This window comes from Ochotona princeps, chromosome 3, assembly GCF_030435755.1.
Source record: "Ochotona princeps isolate mOchPri1 chromosome 3, mOchPri1.hap1, whole genome shotgun sequence".
Lineage (NCBI taxonomy): Eukaryota > Metazoa > Chordata > Mammalia > Lagomorpha > Ochotonidae > Ochotona > Ochotona princeps.
This window is the reverse complement of record NC_080834.1, coordinates 36,162,472-36,185,406: the sequence shown is the minus strand read 5'-3', so window position 1 is coordinate 36,185,406 and position 22,935 is coordinate 36,162,472. Positions and strand designations below refer to the sequence as shown.

At 43.9% G+C, this 22,935-nt stretch overlaps 1 protein-coding gene across 6 annotated transcripts in view; it reads right to left on the bottom strand.

Annotated features, from left to right (window-relative positions):
• Positions 1-243: 243 nt before the first annotated feature.
• Positions 244-22,935, bottom strand: part of TIAM1 (TIAM Rac1 associated GEF 1) — a 198,360-nt gene continuing 175,668 nt past the window's right edge. For all 6 annotated transcript variants that reach the window (XM_058661716.1, XM_058661717.1, XM_058661713.1 and 3 more), the window contains 6 exons: positions 15,951-16,059; positions 12,217-12,275; positions 11,625-11,727; positions 9,543-9,630; positions 6,114-6,286; positions 244-2,708 (listed from right to left, as the gene is read on the bottom strand). In XM_058661716.1, coding sequence (XP_058517699.1) covers positions 2,236-2,708; positions 6,114-6,286; positions 9,543-9,630; positions 11,625-11,727; positions 12,217-12,275; positions 15,951-16,059 — 1,005 coding nt within the window. In that variant the 3' untranslated portion in view covers positions 244-2,235. The remainder of the gene's footprint in view (positions 2,709-6,113; positions 6,287-9,542; positions 9,631-11,624; positions 11,728-12,216; positions 12,276-15,950; positions 16,060-22,935) is intronic.

Here is a 22,935-nt window from a genome sequence, read left to right as displayed (position 1 = left end):
TAGAAAACTTCCCCAATCTCCCTTCCTCAACTTATCATATTAAAATGAAAGTAAAAGTAAACAAAAACCAAAATGTTGGGCAGTCATAGCTTTTATGTTTAGTTTAAAGCTTCAAGTTCTACCAAAAGAGCTTTTCTTTGATGATCACAACAGTCAGCAAAACAAAAAAAGTATTTCCCAAATTTTCTCCCACTGACAATTCACACACATCCTCCTGTCCAAAAATGCATGGGACCATCTAGATACTTTTCAATAGTTTTATTGTTTGACAGGCATTTACAACGTTCCATTCATAGACCTAAAAACATAAAAATAGACCTTCTTTCAGCTTATAAAAGAAATATATAAGAACTTTGGACATAGACACGTTGCGACCTTATGTACAAGAGACAATGGCACCCTCTCCAAGCACCAGACTTTCCAGTATTTTCCGATGGACGCGTTGCACGGGGACCAGCAAATGTGACAACCAGAAGCCTCTGCTTCCGCTTTCCGTCCAGACACAGTCGAACCGGAGATGAAATATGGAACAATGCAGTGATACAAAGGGTATAGAAACCATTCTAAAGCTCTTTAAGAAAACCAGAAGATATATAGCAAAAATTTAATAGAATAAAACTTTCAAAAGATCAAGCTCAAAGCCCTGGAAACCCAAAAGGGAAGGGAAGTAGGGTGGGAGAGCAGGAAAAGCGAGCAGGGGCACAAGAGCGTGATGTTCTGAACTCTCTATTGTCTGGAAATATAAAGTCATAACTGATTTTTATAAAATATAACTCCTAAAGCTACTATAAAATTCAGGTCTTTAAAGTACCTACTGATGTGTCAAACACCAAATAGATAATTTTCCCAAAAAAGAAAAAAATTCATAGTATTTAAACCCTTCTTAGGAAGTGGGCATTGTGAAATGGGGTAGGAGGGGAGGAAAGCTATAAACCTTTAAAAAAATTTTTTTTTGAAAGTGCTATAACTTGTTTTTGTTCTTCCTGTTTGGATTGCTGTTTAGAATGTTCGGTTTATTCGCGTGTTTACCCTGTTTTGTTGGCATGAAGAAAGTGTTAAACACAAGAGATGTTTCTGAGGAGGTTGTGGTGTTAGGAGGTTTGGTTGTGGACTGTCAGGGAAAGAGTAGGTCATCTATGGATGGAGATGCAAGTCTGATGGGAAAACCAGTGATCACCATGGCAACCCCATGTGAGCAAGGCTCCCTCCCGGCAGGTGCAACAGGTTCACGCACTGCCCACTCGAGTGTCAGGCTCAATCCAACCAAACTCCCATCTCAAATGCAGATTCAAACATTTTTTTAAAAAGAAAAAAAACCTGCTTCTTAGAAAAGGAGTGTATCCTTACCATGACTTCTTAACGGCCTTTTGTATATAAACATAATATCACCATGCCACACTCTCCCTGTGAAAGATTATATCCTCGTTTTTCTAGACTCAGAATTACACTAACACTGTAAAACTCTCATCTATTTGTGCCCCTGCATCTCAGGTAAAAATACAAAAAAATAGTGTTTCTCTCTCTTTCTCTCTCTCTCTCAAGTGATACATCTGAATCTCTTTTCAAAGAGTTTGGCATCTTTATAATTCTATGCAAAATCAGAGCTTCCAAACACTGACATAGATGAAGACCAGCCATAGACCAAACAGGGAAAAAAAAACCCACAAAAGAAAACAAAGTTCATTGAAATAGAAATGGCCACCCTCTCAGCACACATCCTTAAAAATACACAGAGATTCGCAGACATCGAAGAGGGAAGGGGAACGGAACCCTGCAAGCTATACAGACGTTCTGCTGTGTTTCCTTGTGTGTTGGGAAGCGGCTTCCAGCCCAGAAGGCTGCTACTTGCGTGTCTGTGTGTGGAACTCCCCCTTTCAGGATTCCTGTTGTACATGCTTCCACTCTGTGGAGGAAGGGGAAGTGAGATGCTTGCTTTCCAGTGCTATAGGATCTATTCTCTTTCCATTCTTCTGGCCCTGACTCATTCAGAATAAATAAAAGCCCTTGGCGATATACAGAAGGTCCGACTCAAGCTTATGGGGGAATCAGAATAATTCCTTCCATTTTGTTTTTCTTCCTTCCAAAAAATGACAAAGTTGGGTGGCTACATGGCTTCGGAACCAGGTCAGCTGCCAAAACCGTGTGTGCAAGAGTGTGACCTAAGCGGACATCCTGGCCGACAGAATAGGGGACAGGCAGGAGTTATCTATACACATTCTCTGCGGGCTGTTGTGATCAGATCTCAGTGTTGAGCTTCCTGGAGGGGGCAAAGTCTTCACGTCTAACCCAGATGACCTCGTCGCTGGTGCTCTCCAGCGCTCCACCACTGCCCGACAGGGCGGCCTGCTTCTTGAGCTGAGCCATGCGGGATGCGTGGCTGTCCAGTGTTTTCCGGCCTCTCTCCCGCTGACCGATGCAGGCAGCTTGAAGCCGCTCAGGCAGGTCTCCGTCCACGGAGGCGCCCTTCACCGACTCACAGAACTCGTCATCGTCACTCAGGATGTCTGTCTCCTTGATGTCATCCTGTTCCTCATACTGAGCAAGGTCAAACTGCTCCTCTACCCACCGGTCAGTGTCCCCGCTGCCGCTGGGGGGCTGCTGGGACTCTTTCTCCGGGCTGCTTGCCGAGACAGCATCGGAATCGATGGTAAACCTGTTTCGAGCCAGTCGCCGCCTCCTCCTCCCAAGGGACTTGCTTGGGGCGGACACTGCACACACACACAAAAATATAAAAATAAAACCCCCACATGCTTTACCTGACAGCAAACTCCAGAAAGCAAAGACAAGGCAAGAACCAATGAAGCGGTCTGCATCCAGTGCCTCGACCTCACTGAGGACTTTCAAGTCAAGATCTCACCAATGTCTTGGAGGATAGGACTTGGTGGATGTTAACAGCCACTGACTCAAGGACGGAAGAGAACAGGGGACACGGAGAGCAAGGGAGGGGACCAGGAAAAGTCAACTCTCTCAGTTCCCTTGGAAATAATCTAGCATGCCTACTTGTGAACCTACGAGGCAGGTAACAGGTGCATGCACTACACTCCTGGTCTCAGGCTTAGCTGGCACGTGTCTTCGACTCTGCCCATACCCACAGAGCTATGTGGACTTCCCAGCGCTGTTCCAGCTTCCTGCAGCTAAAGCAGGCGTTTTGGAAGGATACGGTCACTTCTAGAGTTTGCTATCTCTGCAGAACTCACATGAAATCAGTGATCCAAGTGGAGTTCCTCTCTGGGAACTTGAAGTGCCCCTCTGCTTGAGCATCTGAAGGAAGATGAAAGACACCTGCCCCATTCCTCTGAGCCTGTGCAGGAGACTGGCTCCCAGAGAGGCAGCCGCTAACCCCTGCCCTTTGCTCTCTGTCAATGTCCCACATGAACTGTGAGGCGAAGCAAATGCGGGCCTAGAGGTCTCCTAACTGCATCTGCATTGCACCTCTTATTCCACCAAGCATTAAAACATCAGCACCTGCATAGAATGAAGAATTTAAATGATATCCAAGCAATTGATCAACTAAGTGAACAGAAGTTAAGAAAAAACAAATCCTTAAACTCAGTCTTCCACCCGACTGCCTTCTAGGAAGCCATAATTAACAACGGCACACAAAAGACGCCACTCAATTAAACACACAAACACCACACACACTTACACAAAAAGACGGCTCACTTGGAAATACTGCTGCCGTGGAGAGTGGAGTGACTGGTGCAAAGGACACGAAGAGGTGAAATGTGAACTTGAGCTTTCTACTGCACAGAAAGAGCCGGAATGCCAACTGGGAGCTGCTTCCCAGAAATCCACGTCTTAAATGCCCCATTAGAAAACTTTTGTGCTGACATGGGAAAGATGCCCATTTGCAAGGACTGCCATATGTAACCTGGACTTCAAACAGCAGGTGCAGGCCAGAGCTCATAAACTGGCTCCATTCTAGTCATCTTTTGCCTCAGACCCCGTTGTGTCCATCACCATTCCTGAGTGTCTACCATCTCCAAATAGGAAACAAGGGGATGGATAAACATCTTGCCCTCATTCAAAGAGGAGAAGAAAAATGACTTACAAGCAAAACATTTTAAAAAAATCACATGAGTACTCTCCGAGGGAAAATAGAAAAAAAAATCTATCCAATTTTATCTCAACACTGACAAAGTAGAGCCTGGGACTCTCCATTCTGCATCAAAACTATCTCCATTTCAAAACTGGCTGATAGAAATCTGTGTGAAGGATCTGCATGCTGACACATTTAGGACTAAAGTGTATAAATGTCTGCATCTTGGAAAATAAAAAATGGGTTGATGGATGATGGATATATAGGCAATAATGAAACTAGAGAAAAACACTAATTATAGAATATAGATGGTGTGGATGGCTAGAAGCCTGAAATTCTTTTTCACTGAGTTCTTGGACGATGTACCACACTTTTAGACCATGCAGGGAAGCGAGATACTTATCATTACTGTCCTGTCCAGAGAGGACACAGAGAAAAATTCAAGTATCTGGATATTCTTGACAATGCAGAAGGAAACCCAAGCATCTACCCTTTGTGAAGAGATTAATCACAGTCAGCTAATATTTTGTGTTTTTCCTAGTCTCTTAGTGGGTCAAGTATGATCTGAGGATTTCCAGTCTTTATTGCTTAAGCTGGCAATGTACAAACTCAAATACCATGTTTAAATCCTCAAACACGCATGAGTATTCAGTTGCTGGTGGGACACCTCAAAAGGCAGGGTTATAAAGACTTTTTTGAGCCAAAAATGATCAGGAGAAAAATCTTCTGGCAGGACAAATCTACCAGGTTATGACATGAAGGCTTTCTCTCAGTATACATGAGATGATGGTGTGGGTTATAGGTTAGTTTTGTTTGTTTTTCCTTTTTCCAAATGATCTCAGCAAGTAAACTGCTGAATGTCCTACAGATTAAGTGTGTTTACTTTCAAAGTAAATACAGCCCTGAATTTGGTTGACAACTAAAACCTGGGCAATTACAGGTTAGGACACAATTTTCCAATCCTCAGTAAACATTCCCTGGAAAGCAGGAGGGGCAGGTGTGACAATTCGAAGATAAAATTTCCTACAGTGATTACAAAGGATAAAAAGAATCTGTGGCTATGAAGGGGAACTCTTTAGATACCCTGGAGAACCCAGCACAAAGGGACGGTCATCACTGGACACCTTTCAACTGACTGGAGAACGAAGAAACTTCCCCTCTCCCCACAGCAGTTTAAACTAAAGGTGTTTAAAGAACACTATATCTCATATCAAGCTAGCTAGGCTATGTCTACGACAACTTTTGTCTAGTCACAGTTCTAGGTACAAGGGCAACTGGGACAAAGGTAGGTAGAATTTTTTTTTGCCCAAATGCAAAGGAAGCCTCATTTATTGCAATTCTCCCTGAAAAATCCTGGGTTTCCTCTGAAGAAAGGAGTGATAACAATTTTGCTATCTGGGTGTCACTGAGTACCTAAATGAGTGTGCAAGTATCTTTCTTCCTCCATACATTTTGCTGCCATTTAAGGATGACATTATTGATCTTCCTATTTCGATGCTCCAAAGTGACGGAATATGTCCTATAAATGTATCTACTCTGGAACCATTTTAACTCTAGATTCCTCTTTTGCAACAGCAGCTCAAAGCTTCCCCCAGATTAACACTAAGACTTAAAAAAGGCAAAAGCAAAAAAAAAAAATTGCGTCATCTGGTCTACCCAACTGGCCTCCTTACCAAAAACAAGCATTGCTGTGCTGCCAGCGACCTTGCGAAGACACGACACACTGCCTTGTGCTACACAAGCTGGCGGTCATGCAAAGCAGTGACTCTCATTCTGCAAGCAAGCTAAGACGGCCCCTCTGGAAAGAGGATGCATTTGGCTTCCTGGCTTGGCAAATGAGAAAGAAGCTCACCAGCCAAAAGGAGGAAGGCAGCGAAGGGAAGGCGTGAGGGAGGGAAAGAGAAGTAAATGAAGCATGGGCTCCTCTGGGGAGGACACAAGGAAAGAATGGCGCTTCCGTGTTCACCCCCAAAGGCCATGCCTAACTCTTGCTCAACAAGAAGATGATGCTCACTGGAGTTCTACTGCGGAGTGGGAGTCACAGGGATCCTGAGTGTCTGAATGCCCACAGTACCTGCCCTGCTCATGGCTGGCCTGGCCCCTTTCAGCGCACACAATCTTTTTCCTCCAAAAGGGACATATTGCTGGGAGGAGGGAAGGCTTTCGGTTTTGAGGAGCTGTCTTCTGTGCTTATCACGCAGAATCGAATGCACAGCCTTCAGGAAGTCCTTCCGGCTCTCTGGGGAGCTGTGAAGAGAAGATGGACATGAGCCAGGGACTCGGTGAGCTCCTGTGTCCTCGGGGGCAGCTGCGGGCCAGGGGTTAAACATGAAGGTCCTGACTCCGCTTCCTGTGCCGACCCATGCTATCATGGCTCGGACCAAGAACATGCTCTCCCTTCCCCGAATGCTTTGTGATCCATCCCAGACAGTCCACAGGGCGGGCCTTTAAATGATAACTAAAGAAATGAAAACAGGGACTTTGAACCAAGAGGCTTACAGTTTCTGCTCCTGGCACTTAAGGCAGAGATTTTAAGTCACTAAGATGTTTTTCAGAATAAATGAACCACAGGATTCTGGTGGCTCAGTCAGGTACCCAAAGACTATGTCCCAGTGTCTTCACCTTCCTTAAGCACTGTCCTCTCTCCTAATTCCCAAGGCAACAAGGTACTTCCTAATTTGATTTTAACAGATAATTTTGTACTATGAATGTTTACTGTTAGTACCAGGTGTGAAATATGGCTTTTTGTTATTGTTATACTTTTGTTTTCAAAAGATTAATTTTTCTGGCCGAAAGTCTTAATTATTTTAGAGGTAATCTGTGACTACTTTGCCATGTGTGTGTTTTTCCTTTCTTCCTGCGTGTTCCATGAGGAAGATATTCTGACTTTGTAGATGAAACATGCTTATGCTTTATTGTACAAGAAGTCTTATGTTTTTAAAGCAAATAAAGGTGTTTAAAAAAAAAGGTACTTCCTAAGTAAGAGTTTTTTTTTAAAAAATTATTTTTATTGGAGACACAGATTTACAGAGAGGAGGAAAGACAGGAAGAAAGATCTTGCATCCGCTGGTTCACTTCCCAAATGGATGTCATGGCTGAAGCTGAGCTGATGTGAAACAGGAGCCAGGCATCCCCTCGGGTTTCCCACAGGGGTACAGGGTCCCAAGGCTTTGATACATACTCCAATACTTTTCCAGGCCACAAACAGGGAGCTAGATGGGAAGTGGAGCAGCTGAAACATGAACCAGCACCCCATATGGGATGTTGGCACTTGCATACAGAGGATTAGGCAATTGAGCCATTGTGCCACCCCAAAGAATTAGTTTACTTATCAATTTCTCAATGTTCTTACACAGGTTACTTCCACCTGATAGCCTCATTAACAGGGAACATGGCATCTCCGGGGGCTAGTTCACTGAACCCACCTGCTATACTAACACAATCGTAGCGGGACTGACCAAAATGGATGGCGAGGATGATTGAACACTGAGTGGGTTACTTCAAGAACTTTGCACTTCCGCTCCTGACAGTATCCCGGGAACTCTCCTTTGTGGACCCTGTCATCCAGCAGGAAAAGCAGTGAAGCAATACCAAACATGGGTTTTGAAGTGAAACACACCTACTTTTGAATCTAGTGTTCATTTTCTAGAATACATTGTTCTAAAGACCAAGAAGCCTCTTTGAGCCTGGGTTAGGAATTGTACCTTCGTTGGATCAAATTAATGAATAAATGTCTACTTAGCATAGTTCTTGTTGAAGAACTATGCTCACAATAACATTATAAAGTATCATTACTAATCATCATAGATCAATTCTATTGTTTTCTGAGAGTGGATCATAGTATACCACTATTCACTCCATAGAGCACTGCATAATTATTCGCCAATAAATTATTGAGTGTCTATAACTGAATGATTAAAAATATAGGTCATATCGAAAGCCAACTCTGTCTGTCAGAACATGAGTCCTGATCCTGTCAGGGAAAATGGCTGCCTAGAGGAGATCACCTCAAATTCTTACAGAGGAGGAGGAGGTGGACAGGAAGAAGCAAGTAAACGAGGTATAAAGGAAGAAAACAAACTAACAAACAAAAACAGAAGAAGTAGAAGCCCAAAGCTAAGTCTGCCTTCAGCTTTTAGTCCTGTAGGTGATCAATCAGGGCAGCATTACTGTGCTGAAGTTTTGTTGAAAATGATGGGAAATCCTGGTACAGCTGTCACATACCATCACCCTCGCCAGCTGACCTGCTCCATCTTGTGATGTCACAGAACCAACAACATACCAAATATCAAAACACAGTACGCTAAAAAACCAAAAAAATCACAAGGCCGGACGCAATGGCTCCATTGGCTAATCCTCCCCTTGTAAGTGCCTGAATCCCATATGGGCACCAATTCCTGTCCCAGTTGCTCCACTTCCCATCCAGCTCCCTGATTGTGGCCTGGAAAAGCAGTTGAGGACGGCCCAAAGCCTGAGGACCCTACACCCACATGGGAGACCAGGAAGAGGCTCCTGTCTCCTGCCTTTGGATCAGCACAGCTCAGCAACTGTGGCTATTTGGGGAGTGAACCAGCAGAGGGAAGATCTTTCTTTATCTCTTTCTCTAAATCTGCCTTTCCAATAAAAATAAATAAATCTTTAAAAAAAAAAAAAGAACAATCAAGTGCTTGTAATGTACAAAAGGTAAATATGGGCATTAATAATTCATTTAATATTTTTGAAAAATCACTTTATCTTACAGATGTGCAGGTGTTTGGCCCAATGGTTACGTCCTCTATTAGTGATGCCTGCAGCCTACATCTGACTGTCTGGTTTCTGTGTCTAACACTGATTCCCGACTCCAGCTTGTTGACAATGCAGGAGAGCAGGCTAGTGAGAGTTCAGATAAGGGGGGACCTGGACTATGCTCCTGGTTGCAGATCCTTGGAAAGTAATCAGCAGATGGTGTGTGTATGTGTGTTGGCCTCTCTATTCTCTGCCTCTCAAATTAAAAAGAAAGGCGGGCCTGGCCTGGTATCCTAGCAGTTAGGTCCTTGCCTTGCACATACCGTGATCCCATATGGATGCCAGTTCTAATCCAAGTGGCTCTGCTTCCCATCCAGCTCCCTGCTTGTGGCCTGGGAAAGTAGTCGAAGATGGCCCAGGCCTTGGGACACTGTACCCGTGTGGGAGACCAGGAAGCGGCTCCAGGCTCCTAGCTTCAGAATGGCTTGGCTCCAGCTGTTGCAGCCACTTGGGGATCGAATCAGCGAATGAAGGACCTTCGTCTCTGTCTTTCCTCCTCTCTGTATATATGACTTTGCAATAAAAATAAATCTTAAAAAAGGGTATTGACCCACCTACTGACTATATTAGTAAGATCAGTCTGATTTCTGATATTACTGTCATCTCATAAGTGTTAATTTCTCAAATGTACCAGTTGCATTACAGAGACGTAGGATGCCCCTGGGGCTAGAGGATGGTCCTGAGGTTGGGCAGCCCAGGGCTCACAGCCCAGGCTCACCTGCAGCAGAGGTGGAAGACCCGCTCTGGTCTCCCTTCAGACTCAGATTTCACATGGACAATTTCACACACGGCGTTTGCCTCGGCATCTAGAGAAATTAAGACAAGGATGAATGAGATTACGTTTCAAATGGAATTATTTGCATTTTCACAAAAATGTTTTGCCATGCTTTTGATGTAAAAGTAAAAAAGGCAGAGTGCACAGGCCCAGCAACAGCTCATCCTGTTCCTGATCTACAGAGGTAAAGTGACTTAAAGTTTCATTGGCGCTATGAAAAGAACACTTGGACCCTCTCCAGTTGCTAATAAAATCTTGATGGTCAAGAAGGCCAATCAGTCAATCATGTTAACTGGGAAACTCACCCTTCCAGCATGGCTCATTTGACAGAGCTATTGCATTAAGCCACGAGTTGTTTGGCAACAGCTGGCTCAAACATAGCCCCAGACTCCACCGCAGATTTCAGCTAGATGGTGGTGGAAACCATTCTGGAAAAGCCCTGGGACCTAACGGGCACCGCTTCCTTCTGCTTGCCCACTGGGAGGGAAGGTGAAGTGAGGAAGAGCTATGTTTACACACAGCCCTCAGTGTTGGAATACTCCACATCCATGGTAAAACAAAACCAGATAGTACAGGCTCTTTCCTTCTCACTGTTCCCTAAACAACACCACAACTATTCACCTACACTGTGTTTGACGCTTTACGCAGTGCAGAGATGCGTTAAAGTACATAGGAAGATGTGTGTAGGCTCCATGTGCATATTGCACTATCTTATATAAGGAACTCGGGTAAGCTCAATTGTGGGAGTCTTTGAACTCATGCTCATGGATATTGAGGCACAGCTGTGATTTGTAAACTTTGCAATGCTACAACACCATGTTATCTTAAGGTCTGAATGAAGTGCTTGTGAAAGGAACAATCTACCACAGACATTAAAGCCACGCATTGTGAGCTCTCCGTCTTACCCTATGATTCAGAATTGGTCACAAACAATGCGGATACATTATTTAAGCCCAACCACAATCATTTACAGAAAGTTTCACAAACTAAGATAAAAATCTAGAAATTCCAGGTTCTGATTCCCAAATTCACTGGAATGTGTTTCATAATGAGGGACATCTTGGCTGGTCTTGGACTAATTCAAGTAGGTTTTCTTCTTAAACTGAATCTTCTTTCAAATTGGATGTGAATGAAAAACAGAGTGAGAATGGAATGCCGCATCATAAACATGACTTAGTTTTCAAAATTCAGTCCTTGGTGGAGGCAAAATTCTTAGTTAAGAAAGCCATGATTTGCTATAGAAATGAGCTTTCCCATTTATAAGCCTGGCATAAGAAAACAAACAAAACCCCCAGGTGATTGGTAAGCTCAGAGTTTCAGCATGTCAGTGTCCAAACCTCCCAATGCTACTGTAATCATGCTAGACTTGTCATTTGTAATCTCCTGTAAATTCACCTGTAACTCAACTTCGCAAGTCAAATCACAAAAGGGCGTTGGGATAAATCACTATGCTAGAAGCTCAGAAAGAAACCTTCTTAAGGCAAATAGGCCAAATATACTCTGCATGGTTTTTGCATTGAAGTTTTCCGACTCCAAGGCATAATAACTGTGAAGGAAGATGTACTTTGTTGAATTTTGGGAAAATGACCAGTAACAGGTTGGAAGGGCTTCCGCACAGAAGCCTAAGTGTGGATTTCCTCTTATTGAGTAGGATTGCCCTTCTGTCCCTTGTCAACAGCTTAAACAATCTCACAGTGCTGGGTCTCAGGAATCAAAGATGAGCAAGTAATTTACATGGGCTCTGTGTGCCTGTTCCTTTCTGGATGTCAGTCACTGTCATATCATGAACATTGCCAGTAGAACAAGAAACTTCTGGAGTTTTTATGAAGACATCATGCATTCACCATATCAATGTACTCATTCATTTAAAATTCAGTAAATGGCTGGGTAAATGAGAGACAATGTGGAGGAATGAGGGGAATGAGAGTTACGTTTAGAAGGAACAAAGATGGTAGGGCGGTGGGATGAAGGCTGTGGATTCACAAACGCATCGGAAGCACACATCCAGCACCCGGCAGAGTTTACCTGCACTTGCCAACGCTCGAACCTGCAGAGCTTCAGTAGGAATCATGTGTCGGAATCGGAAGGGATCCCACTCCTCATAAATGGAAAGCCTGTGCGATCCCACCTGTATGAGAGAAGGAACCCGCTGTTACGAACAACCTCATCCCCCAGTACCACCTCCTGTACTCTTGTACCCAAGAAATCCCGGGGGAAGACCCAGAGGATCTTCACCCCTCAGTGTGTCTGTTTGCCCATCTTGCAGGAAGAGGTTGCATAATGCAGACGTTGAGGGTACAAATAAGACTGAGTCAAGCAGAGGTGACAGAAAGACACAAGAAAGAAGGGACAAGGGACCCCAAGCCAAGATCAGGGCAGTAGACCCAAGGAAGAACATTGCTAAAAAGGTTGGTTCTGGGCCACAGTAGACTTCATAGTGCGTTTATGTCCATGCCCTAAACACGAGTGTGCCTGAAAGAAGGCAGGACACACCTCTCTTCCAAAGCCCTCAGGAACTCAAAGAAGAAACGAAACAAAGGTTGGTTCTGCAAAGACACAACTGGGAAGTAGAGATAAGAGATACTTTTGACCCATGGGATAACAGAAGACATCTTACCAACTTCTTCTTCTGTTTGGAACCATCTTTATACACAAGGACCACAGCAGTTTTGAAGACTGGGGAAAATAGAATAAAATACAGTCAGGCAATGCATGGGTTTCTCCCCTTCACAATGTTGATGTGTGACAACAAAACATAAAGCAATGAAGAGCACGAGATCACAGGAAGTAATGGTTACCCTCCCCCTGCCTTGCTGAAATTCAGGAAACTAGCCAAACTTTCCAGGACTCTGAGGGCTGGGCCACCAGGCAGCCTGGCCTCTGGAGACCAGTGCCAAGTATCTGGTTCATGTTTTCATTCAGGACATATCTGTAGGATCTATCCTGAGATGTAGCCACTTGGGTCTGGACTGCCCTGAGCCATTCAGCCCTTACAGCATCTGATGGCTCAGGAATCCTGGAGACATACCAGGAGCTTTCCTTCCAGAGGCTCACACCAGCATGTGCAGGGGCTGAGCAAGCCCTGCTGATCCTCAACTCGCACCACAAAGCATCCAGAAACCAGAGGCCAGCACAGCAAGGTGTCTTGAAACGTGAGAAGGTTCTGGGCCAGGACAGGGGACCTAGAAGACCCAGTACTGGGGACCTCATCCACAATGGCATGCCTGTCACAGTTTCCCTCCACCTTGACTCATGGGAGAGACCAGAGAGGAGCCTCAGCCTGGTATACACACCTGAGCTTACAATGCCTTTATCTGTCCTTTAATTGACTTTGAGGTGTGGCTCAATCCATAGACAAGGCCCTGCTCCCCGACACTTCTGCCAGCCCTGCCACCCTCAAGTGCCCTCTCCATGCCCCCCTAGGGGCACACCCAACATACAAACACCCATTTCAGCAGAAGGCTGGATGAGCCATTCAAGATCATCAACGCAGAGTGCACACCTGCCACCCTGTGAGTGACCCCTCAAGGTACTGGGTTGCCACTGAGTCAGCCTCAGGTTCAGAAGAAACTGCGCTTCCTGTGATCAGAGGCTTACACCAAAACGTCTGAGCCTGAAAGCTGCCTGATCGCTGGCAATTACCCTACACTCTTCACAGGACTCTGGCTCTGTTAGCTCTGCCTTGCTATTTGAAATCACACCCAAACCACCTGTCACCTTCAATGGCCTTATTGAAGATTTTCTATGAATAAACTCATTATAAGGACTAAGACAGCTGTTCACAACCCTGATGTCATCCTTCTCTCTCATTACTGCTACTCAGGAAGGATTCTGAGTCATGACAAGCTGGCCTCTTATCACCAAGTCCTACAATTTCCAGCCTGGTAACTACAGCTCCTACTGAGTCAACTGTCAGCAGGGTGTGTGAGGGACACAGCAGCCACTCATAATCTGGACAGGCGCCAGGTTTGTTTCCCGGCAGTCAGCCAAACTCACCTGTCCTTATAACACAGAGTCCACCACAACCGAAAACCTCAAATCTGCAATTGTTCCAAAAACATTTATACCACTGGTTGGCAAACCAGGTTCCCTGGCCAAATCTAGGTCTGCCTGCCCACCTGTTAACACGGCAGCCTCATTTATTTCTCCCTTACATCTGTGTTTGGCTATAGTGACAAAGAACATGGCCTCTCTGTCTGGAGCCCTTGGGAGAAGGCTTTTGCCAACTCTCACTTTCTCACATACAAATTATTTTCTTTTCATTTATTTTCTGCTTATTCCTAACTGCAGGCAATCTGTAACCTTTAGGGGACATGTCATGAAAACTCCAACGTTTTAACTCTAAAATTGCTGGGCTGTAGCCCAACATTAAAAACAGGTTGATGAAGCGAGCCATTTGCTCTGGAATGGGGTATTCCACAAACGACCCACTAAGAATCATCAGAGAGACCCCAGACTTCTCAGGAAGAAACACAGGCATGAGAAACACAGGCAGTGATAGTAAAAAGAGAGCAAATGTTCATTCCAACACCAACATCTTGTTAAAATGCATAGTACTCCTTGTCTGACCAGTATATGTGCATGCTCCTTTTAAAAGTTATTATTTATTTTTATTTACTTGCAAGGCAGAGTCAGAGAGAGCTCTTTCAGTTACTGATCTACTTCCCCAAATCCTGTAATAGCCAGGGGTGAGCCGAGTCAAAGCCAGAAGCTGGAGCTCAATCTTGGTCTCCCAGGTGGGAGGCAAGGACCCCAGCACTTCAAAGCATCATCTGCTCCTTTCCAAGGATGCACATACAGCAGGAGGCCTAGACCTGTACCCAGGTCCTCTGATACGGGGTGTAGCTCTCCAATGTTGTATCTTAAGCATTGCACCAGACACTAGCCCCTCCTTTGTTATCTTCCATGAAATGGCTCATAGAAAATTTTAGGAATATCACTAAGTTTTGTTAAAAAAAAAAAAAAGTAACCTAAGTAGGCAGTACAATAAATCTTTGTACTAAACACTGACTTTAACATCACCCACATACTCCATTTGGGAAAATGGCTTCAGATCACAGAGGAGGGAAAAAAAATCTAGTTAAAGATGCACTGAGTCCGGCCTGGTGGCATGGCCTAGCGGCTAAAGTCCTCACCTTGAAAGCCCCAGGATCCCATATGGGCGCTGGTTCTAATCCCAGCAGATCCACTTCCCATCTAGCTCCCTGCCTGTGGCCTGGGAAAGCAGTTGAGGACGGCCCAAAGATTTGGGACTCTGCACCATGTGGGAGACCTGGAAGAGGTTCCTGGTTCTGGGCTTTGGATTAGCGCAGCACCGGCCCGCTGTGGTCACTTGGGGAGTGAATCATCGGCGGAGGATCTTCCTCTCTGTCTCTCTTCCTCTCTGTATATCTGACTTTGTAATAAAAAATAAAATAAATCTTTAAAAAAAAAAAGATGCGCTGAGTCATCTCCCTCCTCCCAAGCCCCCAAAATGATGTAAAGTAAGAGAACAGTCAACCTTCCCATGAATTTTCCAGGTGGGGCTAGAGAGAAAAAAAAGGAACAAAACCCCAAAGTACAGAGAGCTGATCACTCTGGGCTCAGGAACAATGATGCAGAATGCATCACCCTGCAACCACAGCCATACTTCCAGATCTATGCACAATTCCCAGCGCATTAACACATGGGTTTGCTCTCGCACAACACATCTCACAGAATCATCATGTGATATGTGTCACTGCAGCCACTGCACCCATCAGAACCAGTTTAGCAAAACACACAGCATTCACAAACTTTTCTTCTTCTACCAGTATTAGTTCTGAGATACAGCTCGCCACTCACTGGTCCAGACACCTGGAGTCACTGTGGGAGCTGAGCCGAGAACCAGTCTCTTCCCATCCCAGTACCGCACCCAGCAGCCAAGCAGGCACAGGAAGAGATTTGGGCTCTTAGAAACAAGGACGGTTTTGCTTGGTTTCTCATATTAATTTTGCGTGGTTCACTACTGACCTTGCCGGTTTGGAAAGATACTCAGAACAACAAAGATGGAGAGAGAAGAAAAGGGGAAGAAGAAAGGGACAGAGGGAAGAGAAGGGCAGAGCAAGAGAGGAAGGGAGGGAGAGAAGTGGGGTGGAGGCTGGGAAGTTCTTCACCTGCAAGGCATAAATTCTGTTTATTCCTGGGATAGGTCTTGGGCACTCCCTCCTGTTAAGGTTTAATGCACTGCTTGTAATATGCTGGTGGCTAGAGCAGCGATCAGGTAATGGTCTCCAGCTTTATTATAATACCTTGGGCCTGAGAAATGTTCTTTCTTTTGAAAGAAGAGTCACCACCACTCCACCCCTCTTCAAAGCACTCCCTGTTACATACCAAAGGCTGCCAATTCAGGCTCCTTTTTCCACTTCCCCAGAGAGGCGGGCGGGTTCAGCCAGATCACAGTGGTATGCAAGAGGAGGTCGCCCATGCTCAGATCTGCAACCTGAAAAGAGAGATGGAATGAACTCACTGCGCCGTGTAATCAGGTTCTTGTGCTGTTTTAAAATTCAGCAGGCTGGCATACATTTTACTTCACGGAAATAGTGTTCTAAAAATTTGTTTTGCTCAAGTATGTCAGGTAAGGCTTACATTCATGCACATACAGATCACAACAGTGTATTTTTCATTGTAAAGACAGACATCTCCAAATTAACAACGGTTAGATTAGTGATCTTTTTTTTCAAGCTTCTGATGAGTTTGTCAGCAGGGCATTAAATGAATCTTCAACTTATTATGGTATTTTCAACTTGTCTTCTATCAGAGTAATTTCATTGTATGTCATAGAATACTGGTACAATTATATTTTTCAATGTAAATGGGTTGAAAGACAGGTAAAAAAAACAGATCCCATTTTAGAAGACTAGGGATTGTTAGATTCTCAATAAAAATCAATGAATAGTCTGAAGACATAATAAAATCAAACTAACTTTTCTAATGGTAAATAGGAGAATCATTAGAGATGTCTGAGCTAGAATAAAGTAATGAATTTTTAGTGGAAACAGTCCTTTAATTCATACGAAATTTCCTGTTTGGAAAATAAGTACTCTGTATTCCCAGGAAACATGTAGGATTTAAATCCTACCATAATTTCAAGAGGATGACAGATGGTAAAAAGGTAAAAACCAGGGCTCTCAAATTCACGGGCAGTAAATCTGCCAAAATCAACCTACAAATGTGAAATTTCTTGTGTTCACATACAGATAATTTTCCAAGTGCCTGAATGGACACAGCCTTTTCCAGAAAAGTATGGATAGTTCCTGGGGTAAATATGGCTTTCTGAAAAGCAATGGGATCAAATTATTTCCTTTTCTTATGACTCATTTTAAAGAAGACTATATTTCATTTTAAAAGAGGGAGAGGACAGCCAACGGAAGAACGGCAGGCTCCTCTGCAGGCAGGAGCAACATGAATCATAAGGTCCAGGAACAGGTCCTCCCCACCCCCCATCTCAAGCAGATAGGATCATACAGCAAGTGGGAGGCAGTCACATATCCATCCCTTCCCAGAGTCACGTCAGCTGTCTCACCCTACTGCCCAAGCTATGCAGGCTTGCCCCTCAGCAGGCTCATCACGGAAATGAAAATCTTCCAGTCTCAGCCCAGAATGTCTAAACAAGTCAGAAGACACGACTTTTCAGTAGTCACAGTTCAGAAAATGGTTGGGAAGCTCTTTCTCCAAATGGTTCTCTAATATAAGGAGCAACTGGTCTCACTCTGATTCCCTGGGGCCACAAAAATCCAGCCTCATTCTTTCTTCCTCCAGGCAGCCTTTTCAAAGCCTAAAAACTTGAAGTTGAGTTTCTCCAGAATAGCAGCTCTGATTTATGACACTGCTCATCTACCTGGGCTTTCAGCTTCAGCAGCCACCTGAGGCTCTCACAAGACACACTGCTGGTTGGCATGGTCCTTTCTCAAGCCACCAACATACTTACAGTGCTGGAGCTGTGATGCCATACAGACTGAAAACAGTAGTGCTACTGCTGCCTTTCATTGGAATTATTATAATAACTGCTGATTTACTTAGGATCAGTATAACTGACTGTTAAAGAAGTTCTTAATGGAATCAACTTTAGAATTCACTAGCTGCCAGGTGGCAAAAGAAAATGTGGGATACACACACGATAGAATACTGTTTAGTCATAAAAAGGGTGAAGTCCTATGGTTTGCTACCGATGTTGTAGCAAACCATAGGACATTATGTTAAGCGAAATAAGCCAGGCACAGAAATACAGAGACTGCATGATTTCATTTGTATGTGGAATCAAGAGCAGTCGACTGCAGAAAAGGCAAGCACAGGACAGTGGCTACTGGACGCCGAGGGGATTTAAGAGGAAGGAGGAAGAAACAGGAAACAGTTGGCCAACAGATACCAAATTAGTTAGTTGCAGGGTATTTCTGGTAACTATAAATAATGACATTGTACCGTGTGTTTGAAGAAAACTAGAAAGAATTTTGAAGGTTTCCATAATAAAGAATACATGTAAAAGAGACACGCTTACCCTTACCTGAATTTTACACAATATATACATATATTAAAATGTCACATGATACCTCACAAATGTGTATCATTTTTATGTATTGATTTAAAAGTACATAAATGCCAGGAAATCCAGGAAATAAAAATTTATAAGCAATCATATTATGCTTGTGATATTAACTTAACTACTTGGCCAAATCCACACAATATTATCAATTAAGGGAACTATACATTTCTGCCTCGGAACACCCACATGGAAGAGTAGTATGTTTCTAACTTAAATTCCCATGCATTAGCCCTGTGGCAGAGCCGCAGGAAATGTGTCTTCCAAGGTGATTAAAGGTCCAACTCTGCTCCCTCCATCAGAATCAGGTCCATTTCCATCAGCCATGTGATGTGCAGTGCCTCCCACCAGTCCTCTTGAGCCTCCACACTGCCACCATGGAAAGATCAGCCCCAGAGAGCCATGGCTGTAACAGCTCAGACAAGGAAGAGATAAGGAGCACACATGAGACCTGGCGCTCACCAAGCCAAGCCAAACTCAGGAGCCCTACACATCCACATGGCAAACATTTGTTGTGGTATGATCACTGAGGTTCTGGGTTACTGGTTACATGGGAAAAACGGGCTGCTTTGGTCCTGGAGCCTATGGTCTCTCTTGCCAACTTCTGGAACTGTTTCTCCAGTTAACAGCCTCTGCCCTGGGCTTCCATTTCAATCTCCTACACACACTAGCCTGAACTTATCATAACAAACCGTGGGATCTCCTACTGAGTCAGACTTCTGTCTCCTAAAGAAAAATGTCCTCTTGGCTTTTTCTTCCTCCAACCTATGCAAAAAGGATGTTCTTGGGGCCCAGCCCAACTTTACAGAGTTAAATGGGGGAAACAGTATCAAGACCCAGAGACATCACACAAGGTTTCATTGTCAGCCTTTATCTCTGCGAACATATCAGCCTTCAGAAACACCCCAAGCCAGGGACAGAGAAACAGAATTCAGATTTCTCTGTCCCTGGAATGTTGTCATTTTAATAAACACCTCCTATTGGCAATGGATACGGATAAATGATTCTATTTCAAATTGTTCATATATCCATCCTAGATTATCACTGATGGTTGCCATGAAAAGGGAATACAAGGATCAAGGATGACCTTTACGAAAATTATTCACAACTTGTGGGGTGGGCATTGAGCCAAGCAGCTAAGACATTGCGTGTCTGTAATACTGCAGTACTTAGGACCCGGCGGCGCGGCCTAGCGGCTAAAGTCCTCGCCTTGAAAGCCCCGGGATCCCATATGGGCGCCGGTTCTAATCCCGGCAGCTCCACTTCCCATCCAGCTTCCTGCTTGTGGCCTGGGAAAGCAGTCGAAGACAGCCCAAAGATTTGGGACTCTGCACCCACGTGGGAGACCTGGAAGAGGTTCCTGGCTCCCGGCATCGGATCGGTGCAGCACCGGCCGTTGCCACTCACTTGGGGAGTGAATCATCGGACGGAAGATCTTCCTCTCTCTCTCTCCTCCTCTCTGTATATCTGACTGTAATAAAAATAAATAAATAAATCTTAAAAAAAAATACTGTAGTACTTAGATGTGAGGCTGGGTCCACTCCCAATATTTGTTCCTTGCTAACATGCACCCTGCTAAAGTGCGGTGGTGGTGGCTTCCGTAGCTGGGTCCCTGCCATTCTTGTGGAAGACCCGAATTAAGTTCCTCACTCCCAGTTTCAGACTGGCAAAGCCAAGGCTCTTTCTGGGCATTTGGGAATTAAGTCAATGGATGGAAGATCTCTGCTCATCTCTGCCTGCCTGCCTCTCAAATACATAATAAAGATACGACATTTCATGGAAGGACACATGACATTTTTTGTATTTTTATTGTTATTATTATTTTCCATGATATTTTAAAAAAGCATTTACTTCTAATGGAAAGTCAGATATACAGAGAGGAGGAGAGACAGAAAGGAAGATCCTCTATCTGCTAATTCACTCCCTAAGCAGCCCGAATGGCTGGAGCTGAGCTGACCTGAAGCTAGGAGCCTCTTCCGGGTCTCCCACACAGGTGCAGGGTCCTAAGGTTTTGAACAATCCTTGGCCACTTTCCCAGGCCACAAGCAGGAAGCTCGATGGGAAGTGGGGCCACTGGGACATGAGCTGGCACCCATATGGGATCCCGGTGAATGCAAGGCGAGGACATTAGCCACTAGGCTAAACCAGGTCCCATGATACAGTTGTGAAGGTATAAGAATTTCCCTCCTCCAGACACATGACATTTTTTTTTTTAATAAGGAGGTAAGTATAGCTTGTGCATGTAGCCAGTTGTTAGCTTGCAGCTTCACGGCTGTTCCAATATGCTGCTGCTGCAGGAGATGGCACAGATCCAACTATGTCCCCCAAGATTCATCCTCCCTGGAATTTTCCTCTTGTGCAATCAAGGGCACTACATCTTTTCCAGCTTGATAAACCATTCTCCTCAGCAGAGAAAAATGATCAAATGGGACTTGAGTCATTCTCTGACTAATCAATTCCCTTTGAGCAATCTTTCCCACTGGGGCCTATTTTCTGCTTGTTCCTTTTACTCTGCTGAAAGATACCCTTTCTGTTACTCTCTTGGGTATTTTTCCCCCAGCTCTGAATTTCTGGGCTTTGGACCTCCTGATAGCAATATACAATTTTCTTCCTCTTCAATACTGCACTCAGTCAAGTAGCTCCTTTTCCATGTCTTTAATCTTTCTTTTCACAATCTCAGCTCAAAAGAAAATACAGCATTTTATCCCTTTGTCCCTCACTGGAACAATTTCTTACTTAAGTCTTCAAAATTTCATCCTAAAGAACCTCCATTTTCTCCTAAGTTATATTCTCTTGAAAGCCTCTAATCGCATTCAATTTTTTTCCTGTTCTTTGCAAACCATGATCCATTATCACCTTTTGCTGCTAAGGCTATTGAAATATAGAAACCGATTTGGCATTCAATAAATTACAACAAAACATGAAAATGTTTCCATTTCTGTCAAACTAGATACACTAAAATCCAGGAGTTTCTGGAAGTTATTTTGTGATTATGGATGGTACTATTGATTAGATAACAATAAGTGAAACCAGGAGAATTGTCTCATGTTAGAAATTAAGCAAAGCTTTGCTCAGCCATACAATGAAATTACACAAACATTTAAAATGAAAAACTCACATTAAATTATTATTTTTAAAAGTAAAAATTTACTTTCAAAATAACTGTTTAAACATGTACATTTTTAAATCAAAATAAACACCACAATTTTAAGAATGTTTTGGAATGGGAGTTTTCTTTTTAACATGTATAATTGTTTTTATATTATAAAAGTTTTATAGGATAAGAGATCTAAATTCTGAGCAACCCCCTTTGTTCAGCTTTCCTACCTTTTCATAGATTAAATCACTCATCAAGTATCCTGGGAACCCTTACACTCCTCCTACAAAGTGGAAAATGGTGTTTCTTTGAAAACCATGCATCGTCCACATCACATAAATACTCCCGGGTTATCAGATTCTACTCCTGCACACTGTCTGTGCCTCCTCTGCCGCTCTGTAAGGTGTAGGAAACAGAGGAATGCAAATCCTGGCAACCTGGTGCTGGCCTAATGCATTTGGTTCAACTATAGAAAGTTTGTTGCCCTTTACAATCTATCTTAATACTTCTTTACTCCATCGTTAAATATGCAATTTTAACTTTCCATGCACCACTTATAACACTTACCTGAGTTTCTCAATGTCCTGTGAGTAAAATAATCTTGTTATTATATGTTCATTTTAATACCTTTATATCATGACTTCAGCTCTTTCTGAAAGCATCTTTTAGCCATCTGAAATTACCTTTGCTTCATAAACCCAACGATGACCTTTTCGATCTCTGAAGGCAGCAGTCCAGACTAAACAACCAGGTTGGCCCTGCCCCCCTTGCTTTCAACTTCCTGCCAATATCCTTTGGGTTTCCTTTCAGGTTTGTTATGGTAGAAGGCAAAACTGAGTAGAGCAGCCCAGGAGGATGTGGGTATACAGACACTAATGTTAATTTCTGCCCGACACAGCCCTGCGATCCATCTCCCATCAGCAGCATTTTCATCCATACAAGAGGCCCTTTTCTGAGACACAGGCACACTGTGTGGTTCACTCTAAGCCTTTGTTGGGTCAGTCTATCTCTGTCACTACTTTAGCAAATTTCTTTTCGATCAACTTAAAGTAACTCTGAGTCCTGGGGACCAGTGCAACAGCCTACTGGTTAAATCCTTGCCTTGCACCCATTGCTGCCCCAGCTGCTCCACTCCCCTTCCAGCTCCCTGCTTCTGGCCTGGGAAAGCAGTCGAGGATGGTCTAAAGCCTTGAGACCCTGTACCCAGGCAGAAGCTCCTGGTTCCTGGCTTCGGATCAAATCGCTTCCAGCCACAGCTGCCACTTGGGAAGTGAACCAGCTGATGGAAGATCTTTCACTCTGTATCTTCTTCTCTATAAATCTGCCTTTCCAATAAAAATAAATCTTTAAAAAAATAATTCTGAGTGGAATGGAACTTCTGTCCATTCCACAATTATTTGCTGATAACCTACAATACGCTAGCTATTCCTCCATCTACTGGGAATATGGCCTTGGTCTTTGAAGGAGAAGCCCTACCAGCAGAATGGGAGGTCACTGTCACACTTAACATAAAATATCCCAATGGAGAAGCTTGCATCAGATGCACATTTCCTGCATTAAGAAATAACACCACCAAGGCAGAGAATTTACATGGTCAGCTTGGATTAAGGGCAAAACTTCCATCAATGGGAACACTACCATTGTACCTATTCCACACAAATCATGGAAGGAAGGAAGAACGG